We start from the raw sequence: 14,455 nt of genomic DNA, 5'->3' as shown, positions 1-14,455 counted from the left end.
AATTCCCAAGGGATGCTATGATCTGGACTGCCGCATCATGCTGCTTGCTGGCGTTCCCTGGCTCACAGTTAATTGCTTTATTGTTTTCTGCGACGTCTTTCATTGCGTTATGGTTTCGCAAGAGCTCACGGGAGTCCGGTGTGGTCATTTTCTTGTTTTTGTGGGTTGTTTTCCCAAGGCAACATCTCGACACCCGGCTGGTCCTGTGTGTTCATCCTAGCACTCGGTGGAGTTGTTGTTTTTTCATTGCCTTCTTCTTATACGCTCTTCTACGCCCTAATCATTAGTGCCGTCCGTTCTACATGTGCGCATCAGCGTGTTTGGTCAATTGCCTTGGGGTTACCCCAGGCCATCTTTGATACCTTTGTCCGTTATATACATTCTTCTGCTTCAAGTCATTCGTTCAGACCTTTTGATCTATTACTTTGTTTCGTGACCACTTAATGTATTGCGTTAAATCGTTTGATATAGTGATGTGTTTATGTGTCCCCGCCGTTGATGTTCTCCGCTCTGATTTTGTTTTGCTTTTAATCTTTGGCATCGTTGTTTTGAATTGTTTAATTGCACATGCTTTGCTTGACCTTTATCAGTAGTTCTCTGTACCATAGTAATTTGCGCAGAAAATATAACTTGTTGGCGGGGTCAGCGTTTGCAGTCTTGTAGAGTTATTGAACTGGCTTAAGTTGACTGGATTGCTGGAGTAATCGAAAGACTTGAAAGAGTGGGTCAGCCAGCACGGTGGATCAGTGGGGGATCTGGTTCGCGGGTGCTTATCAGGAAAGAAAGGAGGCCGACCATCGCGGGGAATGAAAGTGTGAACTGAAGTCACAATGAAGGAGAATGAAATCCATGGAAGTTGCAGAGACTGGAATTTGGGAGATCACTGGACCAGAGCAGGTGACTTGTTGCTTACCTTACCCCTCTTCTTTGCTTCTGCAGCAAGCAGTGATGCCCGTTCCTGGTTCCTACAAGTACTCCATAGTTAGCTCCTGGATCCTTCTTCCTCTTCCCCTCACCTTATCATTCACTTAGTACTATTACTCCAACTGAATCAATCATGGCCCTCCCTTCCAACGTCCACGTCTCTTCCCATCCCCTCCTCCAAGCCAAGCTATCACAGCTCCGGTCCGCATCCACCTCGACCCGCGAGACCCGCAGCCTGGTGCACGAGATAGCCACTATCTTGGGCGTGGAAGCATTTGCAGCAGGATGGAAGGTGAAGAAAGCAGGAATGGTGAGTCTTCCTCTATCAACTATTTATCAATAGACTTATTGACTTATTTGAATAGGACACCACTCCCCTAGGCACCGAATACGTCACTCACGACATTGATCCCTCGGACATTGCTTTGGTGCCTATTCTCCGGTCTGGGTTGGGCATGATAGAGGGTATCGTCCCTTCCCCCCATACTACCTCCTATCTCGGGCACCCACCTGCTCTCACCGACCAATTCCTAACATCCAATGACCATCAACTCAAAACCATCAACTCATAACTAATGATTATATAATAAACAGCAATAAATAACCTCCTCCCCACCTCCATCCCAATCTACCACCTCGGTCTCTTCCGCGAACGTCTCACCCTCCAACCAGTCGAATACTACAACAACCTCCCCTTCCAGCCCGACAGTTCCAGCACCAACACCGCCGCTGCTGCAACAGCCATCCTACTCGATCCTGTCATTGCAACGGGTGCTACCGCAGAAGCAGCGATCCAGTTACTCCGTGAATGGGGCGTGCAGAGAGTCGTCATGTTGAGTGTGCTGGGTTCGGAAGCGGGCGTGCTTCGCGCAGCGGGGACCTGGCCTGAGGGCGTCGAGGTGTGGACTGGGGCGGTGGATGCGAGGTGTGATGAGCGGGGGATGATTGTGCCCGGGTTGGGGGATATTGGGGATAGGTTGTTTGTTGCGATGGGGAAGTAGATGCTAGCTGGGGAGCGCTGAGCAGCAGGATACTTATACTAACTAGGTTGTGAAGCGTGAAGCGCTGAGCAGGTCTACTTGACTTCTTCTTCTTCTTCTTAGGGTATGTAGTGGGAAAAGAGATGGATAGATAGCCAGCAGTAGGTAAATAGACATGAATGATCCGATCAACCACCCGGTTAATAGATCAATAGATGAAAGATAAGAAAATTCACCTCCGCTGCAAAAACCCCAACACATCCATCTCAACCCCATACTCCATCTCATCCCTCCTACCACCACCACCAGCAACACCACCAACATTAGACCCCAGATTCATCCTCCCCCCAATAGGAGCAATCGAACCAACCCCCACCGGAATCTCCCTCCCAGCAGCAGCACCACCACCACCACCAGAAGCCGAAACAGTCGTAGAAGTAGGCGTCATGGGCCCCAAACTCGGCGACGAAACCACATCCATCCCGGTAGTCAACGCCACCCCGATCTCATTCTCCTTATACATACCCACCCCACTTCCAGCAGAAGCAGAATTCTCAGGAGTAATAATAATATTCCTCTGATGCAACCCCAATCCTGCACTTCCATCCAAACACCTACCATCATGCACATGGCTATGTTGAGAATTGAATTTCTCCCCGATCCCTCCGCTCCCGTGATGGATTCCCCGCGTGAGGAGCATCTGCCGCCGGAGTTTCTGGGCGTGTTCGGAGCGGAATTCGGCTGCTGTTTAGCCCCACCACCGCACCAGATATGGGATGTTAGTATGTGTTTGATGATAGAAGAGAAGGGTGTGTGTGTATGGGGTAAGCGTTACCTCTCCAGAAGAATACATATACGCCCATCACGACGAAACAGGCGGCTAGGAAGCCGAAGAGGATGCCGAGTTCGTGCGAGAGGGAGGTCATGGGGGTGTAGGGGGGGATGTTGTGTGGAGTGTTACCACTGGTAGTAGTAGGAGGGGGGTTTGTGGGGGAGATTGTGGTTGTGGTGGTGGTCATTTTGATTTCGCTGTGGTGGTTTCTGGTGTTGGAGTTGGGTGTGTTGAGATTGTCCCAGGTAGATATTGAAGGTGGGAAGACTGTTGTTCTTGTTTTGTTGGTCGTGTATCAAGTTGGAGTTGGACTACACTCTGTAGTCAGAGTAGGAGTAAGAGGGGGTGAAAATTGTGGGGTTGGGTCCCATTCACTGAGATAAAGAATAGAGAACGGAGATGACAGCAGTCTGCAGGTGCATGTCGCTCGTGTTCTTTGTCTGTCTGTCTGTCTGTCTGCGCAGTATCATCATTGGTTGTCGCACTCGTACTACCCGGATCAGTCAACAAAGCCCGGAATTGAAATCAGCAGTGAAGTTGAATGAATAGATTCAGTATTCATGATCAGTTAAGTAGTAAGTAGTAAGTGTAAGTAGTAGTAAGGTAATAGTAAATACATCATCAAACAATAGCCTCAATGGCACAAATCAAGGTATCATGTACACGTACAAGAAGCGTCAGTAGAAGTAGGTAAGGTAAAGGTAAAAGGTAAAACGACCCGGTCTATACATGGGGGTATGGTATGAATGCAAAGGTCAAAAAGTAATGCAGACTTCACAAGAAGTGAAGTGAAGAAGCGAAAAGAATATTCTGCAGCACAGCCATAAATTCGATGGTGGCTGCTGCAATGCAATGCAAGCAACGCTCGTAGCAGAGAGCGACCGATCCGAGTCTAGTCGCCAAAGACTGTCGTGAAATGAAATTATAAGATAACTCCGAATGCAAGTTGGTGCAGCATGAATATCGAGTTGAAAGTCGAAGAAAGGTCTGGATCACCCCAGCATCACTGCTGCCAATGCCGTACAGGTCAATCCAATAGCCATGCCAATCCATGGTGTTTGTCCGAGTGTGCCTTCACTCCGTGCGCGCAACGCCTTGGTTTCCCCTGTTGATGCGATTCTCCCACTCGCTGGTTCGGGCAGTTGATCTTGCACCCGTGTCGCATCTGTATTATCTTCGATCTCAAACAGCGTGCGAATCTCCCATAACTTCGCATTGAGCTCTGTGTTCGACGGTGTCGGGATCTCAGGCAACGGCGCGGGCGGGTTGGCATTGGGGAGGGAGGGCGTGGGAGACACAGCGGGAGGTATTTGAGCATCGGCCTCGACGGCGAGAGCTATCGTGGGAGCGAGACAGAGGAGGATCGTGGAGGTCTTCATCGTGAATGTATGTATGTATGTGTGGAGGTGGATATGCGAGAATGCGACGAGAAAAGGTCGGTGCGGAAGGAAACAATGGAAGCAAGGCTGCGGGATTCCAGAACGTGCTGGATTAAAGCCAAAAGAAAAACTCGTGCCAGGAATTATAATCCACCACTTTCAACAGTACCAACAAACGGAAGTAACCAAGTCCCACAGTATCGAGTCGATAGTAAGCTGAGTCGAGATCTGAAACGGGGAGCGCGACAGATGCGAAGAGCGAGAGCGCAAAAGAAACGACTGGCTGGTGTGTATCTCCTGAAACCTGTAACGAACAATACAGGAGAGCAGGCAACGGCAACGACAGTGTGTAAGTGTAAGTTCAAGTGAATAGTACAGCAACAACCACAGCAACGACCGTCTCCAACAACGACAGGCACAATACAATATAAATAAAGTACAAGCAAGAGAGAGTTGCAACAGGAGGAAATAGAAAAAGGGACGGACGGGAAAGCAGAAGAAGAAAAGAAGAAGGGGGGAAAAACAGGCGAAACGGCCCAGACGCTGACAGGCCAAACTGGAACGGGGGGGCCCTGACCCTGACTTTTGCCAAATTAGTGGAAATTTAATTCGTCTTTAGCGTTTTTGCGCCGACCTCTCCTCTTCTAAGAACAAAGCCCCACTTTCCCAAGTGGCCCCCAATAGATACCTGGTGGGGTTTTGCCCAGCCTGCAGTGGCCCGCTATATTTCCCAGCTAATTGGCTGGATCCTGCCGTGTCAGCACGGGCTGGGACTAGCGTCAGTTGAAAGGATGTCTCGTGCCACTTACAGAAGCTTGTCAGGGAAGGGCGACGGTGGAACCAGGGACAATCCCTGTAACCATCGGCATCAGCTTTTGCCCGATTGGGAGAGGGTCTGGACCGGGTGAGCCAATAAGAGATGACAGAAACTCCACGCGAGGGCGAGGTTCATTTCCCGCTATTGGGTGAATGGGGGACGGGATGATAGTGCACTGTACTCTGTATAGGGCAGATAGATACTAGTATAGTACGTTAGTAATAAACAGTATTATTGTTCCCAGTATCTATCAGGCTATCTTAACTCCAAGTGAGACATTAATTTGCTTGTGCTCACCGGCCCTGAAAATGACGAGCTCAAGCTGCGTTAATGAAGATGTGCAAATCACTCTCAACAACACGGGATGTCGCATCAAACTTACACCGTCCATCGGCCCATCTATCATGCTTCATTGAAAGTCTATCGAACATCACTTACTCGGCATCTCATACTTGATTACATACAGTGTCTGCCTCACTGCCCTCGGGTGGTCCGTGTACTAATTATAGTCCCGCTCATCACACACACTCTCTCTCTGTCCGCGACAATCAATCCCACAAGGCAATCAACATCAACACAACACCACACAATGGCTGTGGCGTGGCATGGCTGGCATTCCTTTCTTACGTCGTCACCTCTCACAGCCATCCATGTGGATAATACATCATCCCAAGGTTATTCCTCATTGGCATCTGAACTTTTGACAGTTCTATCTTTATCTTCGTCTTTAGTATGAACATAACATCCGATCGGCCGTCCCCCAGCCATCCCGCATGACGTAAATCCCTTCCTGCCTCCCAAATAAACAAGGCCATCACAACAGCCCCATCTATAGTGGGATACTGTCAACATTCGACCAGCCTTCTCACTGTTACTACAACATCATGTTACAGCATCCTGTTACAGCATCTTCCCCCAGTCCGGTGTCACCGTAAACTTCCCACTCAGCTGTCCCATCGCCCACACCTTCTTTTCATCATCCGGGAATTCCTCGTCCGCTGCATTAGGCGGGGTCGACACGATCAACGCTTCCTGGAGAAAGTCCACGGCTGTTGCGCGATCCAGCTCGAAGCTGATGCCTCCCCAGTCCATCGTCACCCGACCCGACGCATGGACGTTCAGCTTGCCGACGCGCCCGGCGCTGAGGCCCCAGTCGGTTGCAGTGACAATCTTGGATGACGTCCCTGTTGCCGTGGCATCCTCTCCACCTTCGAGGATCTCCACGCCATCTTCGCGCTTGACGCCTGTCTGCTCCGACCCACTGGCCTCCGGTGCGCTCTGCCCCGCCATCGCATCTGTAGCTTCATCCGCTGGATTCTCGTTGTTGCCCGGTACCACCAGGTTCGGCGTCATCGGTGGGAATTGCATCAGGAACAGCTGCCCCGCCAACTTGTCCTTGTTGACATCCTCTTCCTCCTGTTCCTTGTCCTTGTCCTCCATTGTACTGTCCTTGTCCTTGTCCTGGTCATTCGCAACCACAGCAGGGGCCTCTCCCTCTGCCGGGGTGGTGGTCTCCGATTTTTCAGGTTCGGGCTCCTTCTGGAAGAGGTCCTTGACAATCTCCAGGTCCTGCTCGTGTCGCTCGTACTCTTCGATATCCTCCTTCGTGCGTAGTAAACTCTTCGGGTCCTTCACGGCAGCAGGGATCTCCATTTCGGGCTGGGGTGTCGCCTCGTTCGACGGGGGTGTGATTTTCCTGCGCACCTTGACCTTCTGTACCGGCAGCAATCCATCATCCGTCGTAGCTGGCTCCTCGGCATGCGGAACATCTGTCATGACCTGATCATCATCATCCGTAGGCTCAGACTTGACCTTGGGCTCTCCTTCCGTAGTAGCCGCAGCATCATCATCATTCTGCTGCACAAAGAGCGCACCATCATCCTCCTTCGCCTGCGCCTTAGCCTTCTCCCTCAGCTCCGCCGACTTGCTCGAGCTCGACTCCATATTGACACTGACCACGCGCTCCTCATGCTCATGTCTCTCGACGCGAATAGGCCGTAACCCCTTCTCAGCATCGGCATACTTAACCGCCGCCTTCCCCTTCTTGCTATCGACCATCATCTGCTCCTGATCCTCCTCATCACTATCCAAATTGATCTGGTCAATACTGATGCGCACCTCGCCATCACTCTCATCCGACGAGTAATCGCGCGTCCCCGCACCCGCCGCCGTATTTCCCAGATCAATGACCGACCGACTGCGTCTCGACATAGACGAATGTCTCGAATCCTGTCCAAACCGTCCTCCTCTACCCCGACGCCCAGACATCCCCGAGCCCAATGGCCCGCCCGCAGACCCCAAAGGTCCGCCACGCCCGCGCCCAAACCCACCGCGACCACCAGGACCGCCTTGATCCCGGCCGCGCTGAATCGCCGCCGCCTCCTTCAGGCGCTCGCGGTGCCGCTCGGCTTCGAGCTTCTCGATGGCTTCTCGCTCCTCCTTGCTGCGACGGCCGACGGCGCGCGGCTTGTATTTGAGTGTGGGCTTGGCAGGTTCGCCGGGCGCAGCGGGCGCGCCGGGGGGTTTCGCGGCCGGTCCGATGCTGCCGGAGGGTGTGCGTTTCTTGAGCGATTGAAGGCGCTGGACGGGGGCTCGCCCGGAGGCTGATGGGCCGGGTGTTGGAGTCTGGGAGTCGCCCGTGGTGGTGGCGCTGGGCGCGGGACTCGCGGAGGCGGTTGTAGATGCATTGGCGCGGCTGGCTGCGCCGGCCGGTGCTCCTCGTCGGGGAGCACCTTTCGGAGGCATGATGGGTGGATGTGTGGATGATCAGAGTATGAGTGCGGTAGAGAGGTTGGGGTTGATAGCGTCGGAAGTAGTTCGGAGTGAGAACAAGCTGGAGGGGTATGTAGGGGGTAGCTCGTCCGGGGGTAGAGAGAGGAAGGGTAAACAGAAAAGGGAGGGAGAGGAGGGGAGAATTGGATGATGAAGTCGAGTGAAGATGAAGAAGATACGGAACTTTTTGGCAGGATCCGCGCCCGCTCGGCGTTGGAGAAAAAAAGGAAGTTCGCGCCTCAGGCCGCTAATGCGGGGCAACGCCAGTCAGCCGGCGCTAACCCGATCCGGACATCACCTCAGATGTTCATCAATAATTCTCTCAATTAATGGCAGCCATTCACTGAATCATTATGATGGATCGCATTGAGTCAGTCTTGAACAATGGGTCTATTCAGACCAGTATAGCAATAAGCCTGTTACTAGTAGTTGTTAGAAAGCTAGCCATTCATTGAGTTACCTGGGCTGTCTTTGAAATTCAATATATATTTCCTATTGATCACACTAGACCTCTTTGCAAGTTGTAACTCATCTCCAGTTGAAATCAGACGGGCACCAGCAAAGCCATTCAAAACACAACCAAGTAATCCAGATACATCCGCTCTTTCAATGGGGGCCTAAGTGAGTGGAGGCGACCCCGGACCGTGGCCGCGAAAACATTGCAGCAACTAACGCCAAAAGACACAACTCAGGAAGCTCAATCAACCCGCTCAGCTCAATCGCTAGACTATCCATGATAAATAACAGGCCAGGCAGAATGCAGACGGTAATGCGAACTAGGTTGGCGATCCGAGGAGAGAGAGGTGTAGAGAGAGAATGAAGGGAGCGCGGCACTCGTGACTTCGATGTGAGGTACAAAGAGAGACGTCGTGTACGAATCCGCTAGTGATGAAGGAAGGACATCCCAAGAGGCAGGCCGGCTCGAGGGAGAGGAAGAAGTATTCAGTAGTGTGATAGGGAGATTCGGAGAGTTTCAAGATGATCAAGCCAACGGTCCGCGTGGAAAATCTCGTTAAGGAGGGGAAGGATACGATGCACGGAAGAATGTCGATTCGTCTATGTTAAAAGGTGTAATATTTCAGGAGAAATGCAGCCATCCAGGCGCAGCTCATCGATGGTTCGGTACGAACGGTGTGGGCGAAAAAGAAAAAAGGAGATGGAGGTCATGGGCCAGGCACAGCCATCCTCATTGCTGGGATTGGAATCCAGCTAACGCTTGCGCTTCTTGTTCTTGTCCATGCTAGCCGCCGTGGTCACCGGAATAGCGGCCACAATGGATTGCGTCTCGACTCCGTTCGTAGTGGCGTCGAATGCTTTCTTGACAGGGACCCCCATGTGACGACCGTAGCGGCCTTTGCGACCGTTTCCTTCGTCTTCGCTGATGCACCCTTCAATGCCGATACCAGCATCCTTGCATCGGCCGCAAGGGCGCTGCCGATCGCAGCCCTTCTTGCTCTTACGGCATCGCTGGCAACGCGGCTTAGTCGACAAGTCCTCTTCGTCGGCGGCGAGCTGGTGCTGGAAGTTGACGGAAGAAGTCGATGTTTTGCGGACCGGCACAGGGCTCATCATCTGCGGTGATACCGCCGTCTTCTGAGCCACCGTGGTAGACGTCGCCTTGACTTTACGAGCGGCCCCATTGGCCGCTGGCTTGCTGCTCTTATTCGGACGCACGGGTGCTGGCTTGGGCCCGCGCGCCTTGGTGGTGCTGACAGCATGGGTGGGCCGAGTCTTAGCCTTCTTGGACTTGGGAGCGTCCCGGTAGAGAGTATCCTCATCCATATCATGCCTCACCAAGGTGTCGTTCAACTCTTCATGTTGGTATTCCTCGTCGTAACCGTCGTAGCTTCCATCAGAGCTGTCAAAGCTGGGAAGGATATCGTCCAGATGCTTGTGTGTGCGCTTGGTGGCACCAGGTGGGAGCATGGGGCTGGAGTCGAGCCGCTGCTTGGACCGAGCGGGTAGATCATCGTCATCATCGCTGTAGTCATCACCATCGCTGGTTGCACCCGTCGAGGATGCAGCATCAGCGGCACCGCTGAAGGCATCATCAAGTGTGGAGGCAGAAGTACGGCCATGCGAGAAATTAGATGCGTCTCCCAGACGAATCAGTTGCATAGCAACATCCTCGTCGGAAATGCAGCTGGCAATGGTAGGATCTGGGGTGGGGAGGATGCCCGGGCCGCCGCCTCGACCAGCCTGGTTGCTATACTGCCCACCAGAGGACTGGGTAGTGGTTCGGTCGCGCAGCCGGTGGCCATGCTCAGGAACCACAGGGGTGGCGTACACCGGATTGCGCACCGGATTGACGCTATAGATCTGCTCATTGTATCCATAGCTCTGTGGAGACGGCAATGGTTGTTGGTTGTAAGGGCGCTGGGTGGGGCGTGCGAAAGGTGAGATGGCCCCTTCCTGACCGATTGACCGGCGCTGGGGCGAGATCGACGACGTGGAGGTTGTGAGCGGGACCTGGGGAGGGACGAACAAAGGCAATTCCTGAAAGGAGACAAAGACTCAACGTTAGTAAATATTGTTTCAACAGAGACGGGGAAAGAAAAGATGCCCGCCACGAACCGAACTTTCAAACTTGGGCCGTTTCCGGCGGCCATCTTGAAGGATGTTTTCCATGCTGATATCTGAGCTGCCAAACTGCTCGGTTCGGGACTTCTTCGTCCCAGAGTAGCCACCCTCGCTATCGCTATAACCAGGAGTACCCTCCTCGTGGAAGCTGCCATGAGTGCTCGAGCCTCTACTCTTGTTGCCTACCCGAGATGACTGCTTGTTCTGAGATGCGCTACGACGGCTGCGACCAGACGGGGATACACTGCGTTTCCGAGCCAGCCGCGACGCCGGGCGAGAAGGTGGTTGGGCGTGTTCCAAGACCTGCGCCGGCGGCATTGCCGGCGGCATCTGGAAGGGCTCCCCTAAGCTGGGACGCTTGCGAGCCTCGGCGGGAAGGTGCCCATAAAAGCGATCACCGTAGCCCTCTGTGTATGCCTGGACGGGAATAACCCGCACATAAACAGTCATGTTGTTCCGTAGATTCTCATACCTGGCAATGAGGGTAATGCCTTGCTCGTCTTCGAAGCTGACACCGCTCGCAGCACCATCGTAGATGCCGTAAAAATTCTTAACCGTAGTCACAATGGAATCCGTTGTGTCATGAGGGTAGATCTGTACCCGCATAGGTATGCGGGCCCGGACCTTGGAGTTCTCATCGAGAAGTAGCTCAAAGGCGACGTTCTTAGGAACCGAGCTCCGGGGGGAGGGTTCCTGAGGCGGCGCACGATGGTCGGTGTAGGCAGGCGACTCCCCAGGGGCAGCATGCTGTTCGTACTGGACAGCCTGCATGGTGGGAGAGTCTGAAAGGAGGCACTACCACACTGCTACTACATTGATGTATGAATCAATCGGGTGTTCGAACTCGGGGAGGAAGAGCGGTCCGGGCGAGAAGAGACAAGAGGGTGGGTGGGGGGAAAGGAAACAGGCAGAGACGGGGAAGAGGAGGGTATGGGCAATTTCCATCCAAACCTACCACAACAGAGAAACCAGAGGGGTTCAGTTGATAGATGGACTACCCGCGACAGTTTTTATGGATATGTTGGATGGCGATGCAGAGGGTGGTCGGTGGGAGGACGACGGCACCTCAGTCGCAAGAGCCGAGAGCGACGGGAAAGGCAAAGAAAAAGACGGTCGAAAACCTGGACAGCCACCACCACGAAAGTCAGCACGATGTGATGCAAAAGATGTCAATGAGAAAGGAAGATGTCTGGAGAAGGGAATCCAAGTTGATTCGATGACGCCGAGACCTCCCTAGTCGAATCCTGATGGATTGCAGATTGGGAGGAGAAACGACCCGAAACACTCGGAAGACGATGGAGAGCATCAAAGACGTACCGATGGGAAATCAAACCTAGTTATTTAGAGTCGCACCCGAATATCGGATCCGACAAGATGAGAAAGGAAGGATAGCGATGGTGGTTGAGGATGTAGGAAGAGGGGTGGGCCGTGGGAGGTGAGTCGTTCTACCAAGCGCTTGGGTATGTCAGCGGTGGCATCACGCAGAGCCGAAGCGAGTCAGGAGAACCAAAAGGCCAGGAAAGGGGGAAAGCAGGTGCAAAGAAAGATCAAAGTCATGTTGAACGATGGACAGGAACCTACCTGATCGATATGCACCAAAATTTCGAAGGAAAATGGTCAAGAGAATGGGCGAGAAGAAGTCGGGTTGGGTCGAAGAGAAGGTTGAGGAGGGAGAGAGAGAGAGAGGAAGAGGGAGTGGGCGCTGGATGGATGGATGGATGTGGTTTCACCCAAAGCGAGCAGAGGTGGCCTGGGTCGGTGACAATCCATCCTCTTGAATGCACCCTTTTCCCCCCACAGACATCCCCCGACTTCCTTTCAGATGCGAATTGATTCTCTATATTCTCTATCTAGCCTGTTTTTTTACTTGCGCGTTGCTTTCTTTCATCGCAAAATCCTAAATCGCATTGCGTCCGAACGGACCGGCTTCTATCTGGATCTACGAGATCGGCGACTCTGCCTTGAAGGTCTTCTGGCAGAAAATAACATACAAAGTACCTGTCAGATGAATCGCTAAAACTACACTTTTATAATGCTGTAACTTTTATTCCAAAAAATGCCAGTAATGGGGTGTAGGGTCGGTGCAAAATGCTTTGGGATTCTGGAGTATCGGCCGGGTGTTGGCGCAAACGACGGCGACATCGTCGATCTGCGACCACAGAACAGGTGCAGAGTACTTTTGAAATACCAATCTACAGACATTACAGAAACACGGAAAAGAGAATCACCTGTGGATTAGGATCATTATTATTATTATTGCTCCCATTTAATTCTTTGTGCACCCAACGGACGAGACGGTTGACCAGATGAAGCGGAGTGGCGTAGGGTCAAGGTTGGCTGGCACTTCCTCAGCGCGGCCACGTCGAATGACACCCCCGATCACATCCCGGCTGCGGAGAGCGAGTGATGGACGCTTTCTTCATGTCGGTCCCCATTTCGGGTTTAACTCCCTCAGAAGGTGGACTTTTGTAGCAGAATGATAAAGTGAATATCTCGTAGCAAATGTTTAAAACAGCTGAGTTATAATTACAGACCAAACAAGCAGCGAAAAGATCCGAAGAATGTATCCTGGAATAAGGTTGGTTCCCTTTTTCCCTACGTGGTGGGCAAAGGACGCAATTAAAGACGACCGACCAACTGTCTCCGGAAAGAACTTGTCCCCCTCTCGCGGCGACCAATTCCCTCACGCTGGTCGCGCAAGGTTCCTCCCATGCTCAATGCTGAATGCTGCCATTCATTACTCGCGGGGCGTAAGACATGCATGGTTTGGAATAACCGGTTGAAGGGCGATCGATGCTCCGGATCCCCATATTGGGGAGAAGGAATTCTCCTACGGCGCAAATGTCCTCCATCGATGGCCTCAGGCTCATCATCCATCGCCAGTAGGTAGACTAGTAGTACGACTACTATAGTAGTAGTAGTTAGTTAGTAGTATTCTGGCATCGCCAGCACAGAATCCCGGAGAAACAACCAGGTCATCATCACTAAAGAAAAAGAAAAGGAAACAACGGAACAGCATGCAATGAATGAGGGGAGAGCAATCCAACCTCACCAACCATCACTACCGGGGGATGGAGACAGGAAGATTGAGATTCATTGGGCCAGGGCGCTGCAACGACAGAGAGCCAACAAGCCGACGAGCAACAACGCCCAATTGTTGCCTCGTTTCATGATCTGCGCCTGTCCAGACTCGTCCTTTTACCCCTCCTCGGAAAACGGTGGGCTACGTAAGGATCCCCGTCGTTCGTTCACCAACTTTCGGGCAGGCACAAGACTGAAATTCTTTGCGACCAGACTGAATTGACTGACAGCTACTAGATACTCTCATCATCCGAGCACCTCCAAATCCTACGGACAGTCCTTTGGCTTCCAGTCCCGCGGGTCCTTAAATCGCAATCTGCCAGGCCGGCCATTCCCATGTCTGCAAGGTCCAGTGCGACTTCGCAGCGGCCTGTGAACTAAACCCTCGGAGGGTTCCTTGACTGCCAATCCGCGGTTTAACGATGTCTTGCGCGTTGCACTGGGGTCTCTACATAATCACAATCCTGGCTCCAAGCGATCGAATGAGATTGAGCGATGGTCGATGGACTGAGAACAACCAACTGGCGTAACAATGCCGTTAGCCGGGTGGGGGGAAACTGGAAGGGCTGCATTCCGTAAGGAAGTTAATGAGTATGATAATGATGGGTTCATATATATATATATATATTTACGGCAAGAATTAGGCTCTATCATTCTTCCTCTTGTGTTTGCCAAAGTAATCTTTAGTTAAATCAAACACAATCCTGTCTCGTGCGATCACTCCGATTGTAGAGAGTTGGGAGTGTTCCTTATTGAGGCACTCAAAGCGGGGCCTGCTCCAGAGTCAATAACCAGCCCGGCCGGTGCTTCAATAGTCATCATATTTTTGCCCATAATGCTAGCTAACTAACTGTGTTTGCTATTGTTGTTGGTCAGCCGCCAGTCAAAAGACACACCGAAACTTTGCGTATCTTCAATAGTCCGCTTTCACCGTTCGGTTGTCCGCGACACCTCAAATGGCGGCTGGTCGCCAGCAATCCAGTGTTCATCCTTCCATCCTCTCCCTCTCTTCCTTTACAATGCACAATGAACCACAGGATCAGTCAGGGCAAATTTGCGACCATCACATAACACATGCCACCAATACTGG

General features: G+C 52.3%; 8 protein-coding genes across 8 annotated transcripts; 4 read left to right on the top strand and 4 right to left on the bottom strand.

The window, feature by feature from the left end:
- Nucleotides 1–17: 17 nt before the first annotated feature.
- Nucleotides 18–287, top strand: An15g06590 (uncharacterized protein; the record flags this gene model as incomplete). The annotated part of the gene is made up of 1 exon (XM_059744768.1): nt 18–287. One exon carries the CDS (start codon nt 18–20, stop codon nt 285–287), a length of 270 nt encoding a protein of 89 aa, XP_059602617.1.
- A 770-nt stretch (nt 288–1,057) lies between these two features.
- On the top strand, nt 1,058–1,925 carry furA (uracil phosphoribosyltransferase furA-Aspergillus niger; the record flags this gene model as incomplete). The annotated part of the gene is made up of 3 exons (XM_001397149.3): nt 1,058–1,234; nt 1,290–1,389; nt 1,519–1,925. 3 exons carry the CDS (start codon nt 1,058–1,060, stop codon nt 1,923–1,925), a joined length of 684 nt encoding a protein of 227 aa, XP_001397186.1.
- Nucleotides 1,926–2,136: 211 nt separating this feature from the next.
- An15g06570 (hypothetical protein) lies at nt 2,137–2,923 on the bottom strand (the record flags this gene model as incomplete). Its single annotated transcript, XM_059744767.1, has 2 exons — nt 2,137–2,498; nt 2,740–2,923. 2 exons carry the CDS (start codon nt 2,921–2,923, stop codon nt 2,137–2,139), a joined length of 546 nt encoding a protein of 181 aa, XP_059602616.1.
- A 184-nt stretch (nt 2,924–3,107) lies between these two features.
- Nucleotides 3,108–4,115, bottom strand: An15g06560 (uncharacterized protein; the record flags this gene model as incomplete). Its single annotated transcript, XM_059744766.1, has 3 exons — nt 3,108–3,226; nt 3,406–3,459; nt 3,761–4,115. The coding sequence occupies 3 exons, from the start codon at nt 4,113–4,115 to the stop codon at nt 3,108–3,110; spliced, it is 528 nt and encodes a 175-aa protein (XP_059602615.1).
- Nucleotides 4,116–4,933: 818 nt separating this feature from the next.
- On the bottom strand, nt 4,934–7,677 carry An15g06550 (uncharacterized protein; the record flags this gene model as incomplete). Its single annotated transcript, XM_001397146.3, has 5 exons — nt 4,934–5,107; nt 5,230–5,234; nt 5,315–5,352; nt 5,397–5,431; nt 5,899–7,677. The coding sequence occupies 5 exons, from the start codon at nt 7,675–7,677 to the stop codon at nt 4,934–4,936; spliced, it is 2,031 nt and encodes a 676-aa protein (XP_001397183.3).
- A 1,236-nt stretch (nt 7,678–8,913) lies between these two features.
- Nucleotides 8,914–11,055, bottom strand: An15g06540 (uncharacterized protein; the record flags this gene model as incomplete). The annotated part of the gene is made up of 2 exons (XM_001397145.3): nt 8,914–10,200; nt 10,279–11,055. The coding sequence occupies 2 exons, from the start codon at nt 11,053–11,055 to the stop codon at nt 8,914–8,916; spliced, it is 2,064 nt and encodes a 687-aa protein (XP_001397182.1).
- A 46-nt stretch (nt 11,056–11,101) lies between these two features.
- On the top strand, nt 11,102–12,117 carry An15g06530 (hypothetical protein; the record flags this gene model as incomplete). Its single annotated transcript, XM_059744765.1, has 2 exons — nt 11,102–11,491; nt 11,698–12,117. The coding sequence occupies 2 exons, from the start codon at nt 11,102–11,104 to the stop codon at nt 12,115–12,117; spliced, it is 810 nt and encodes a 269-aa protein (XP_059602614.1).
- A 728-nt stretch (nt 12,118–12,845) lies between these two features.
- Nucleotides 12,846–13,673, top strand: An15g06520 (hypothetical protein; the record flags this gene model as incomplete). The annotated part of the gene is made up of 3 exons (XM_059744764.1): nt 12,846–13,048; nt 13,234–13,511; nt 13,603–13,673. The coding sequence occupies 3 exons, from the start codon at nt 12,846–12,848 to the stop codon at nt 13,671–13,673; spliced, it is 552 nt and encodes a 183-aa protein (XP_059602613.1).
- Between the last annotated feature and the right edge of the window lie 782 nt (nt 13,674–14,455).

The sequence above is a fragment of the Aspergillus niger genome (genome assembly GCF_000002855.4).
Source record: "Aspergillus niger supercontig An15".
In the NCBI taxonomy this organism is placed as follows: domain Eukaryota; kingdom Fungi; phylum Ascomycota; class Eurotiomycetes; order Eurotiales; family Aspergillaceae; genus Aspergillus; species Aspergillus niger.
The sequence above is the reverse complement of the archived record's forward strand: the minus strand, read 5'-3'. Positions and strand labels throughout refer to the sequence as shown.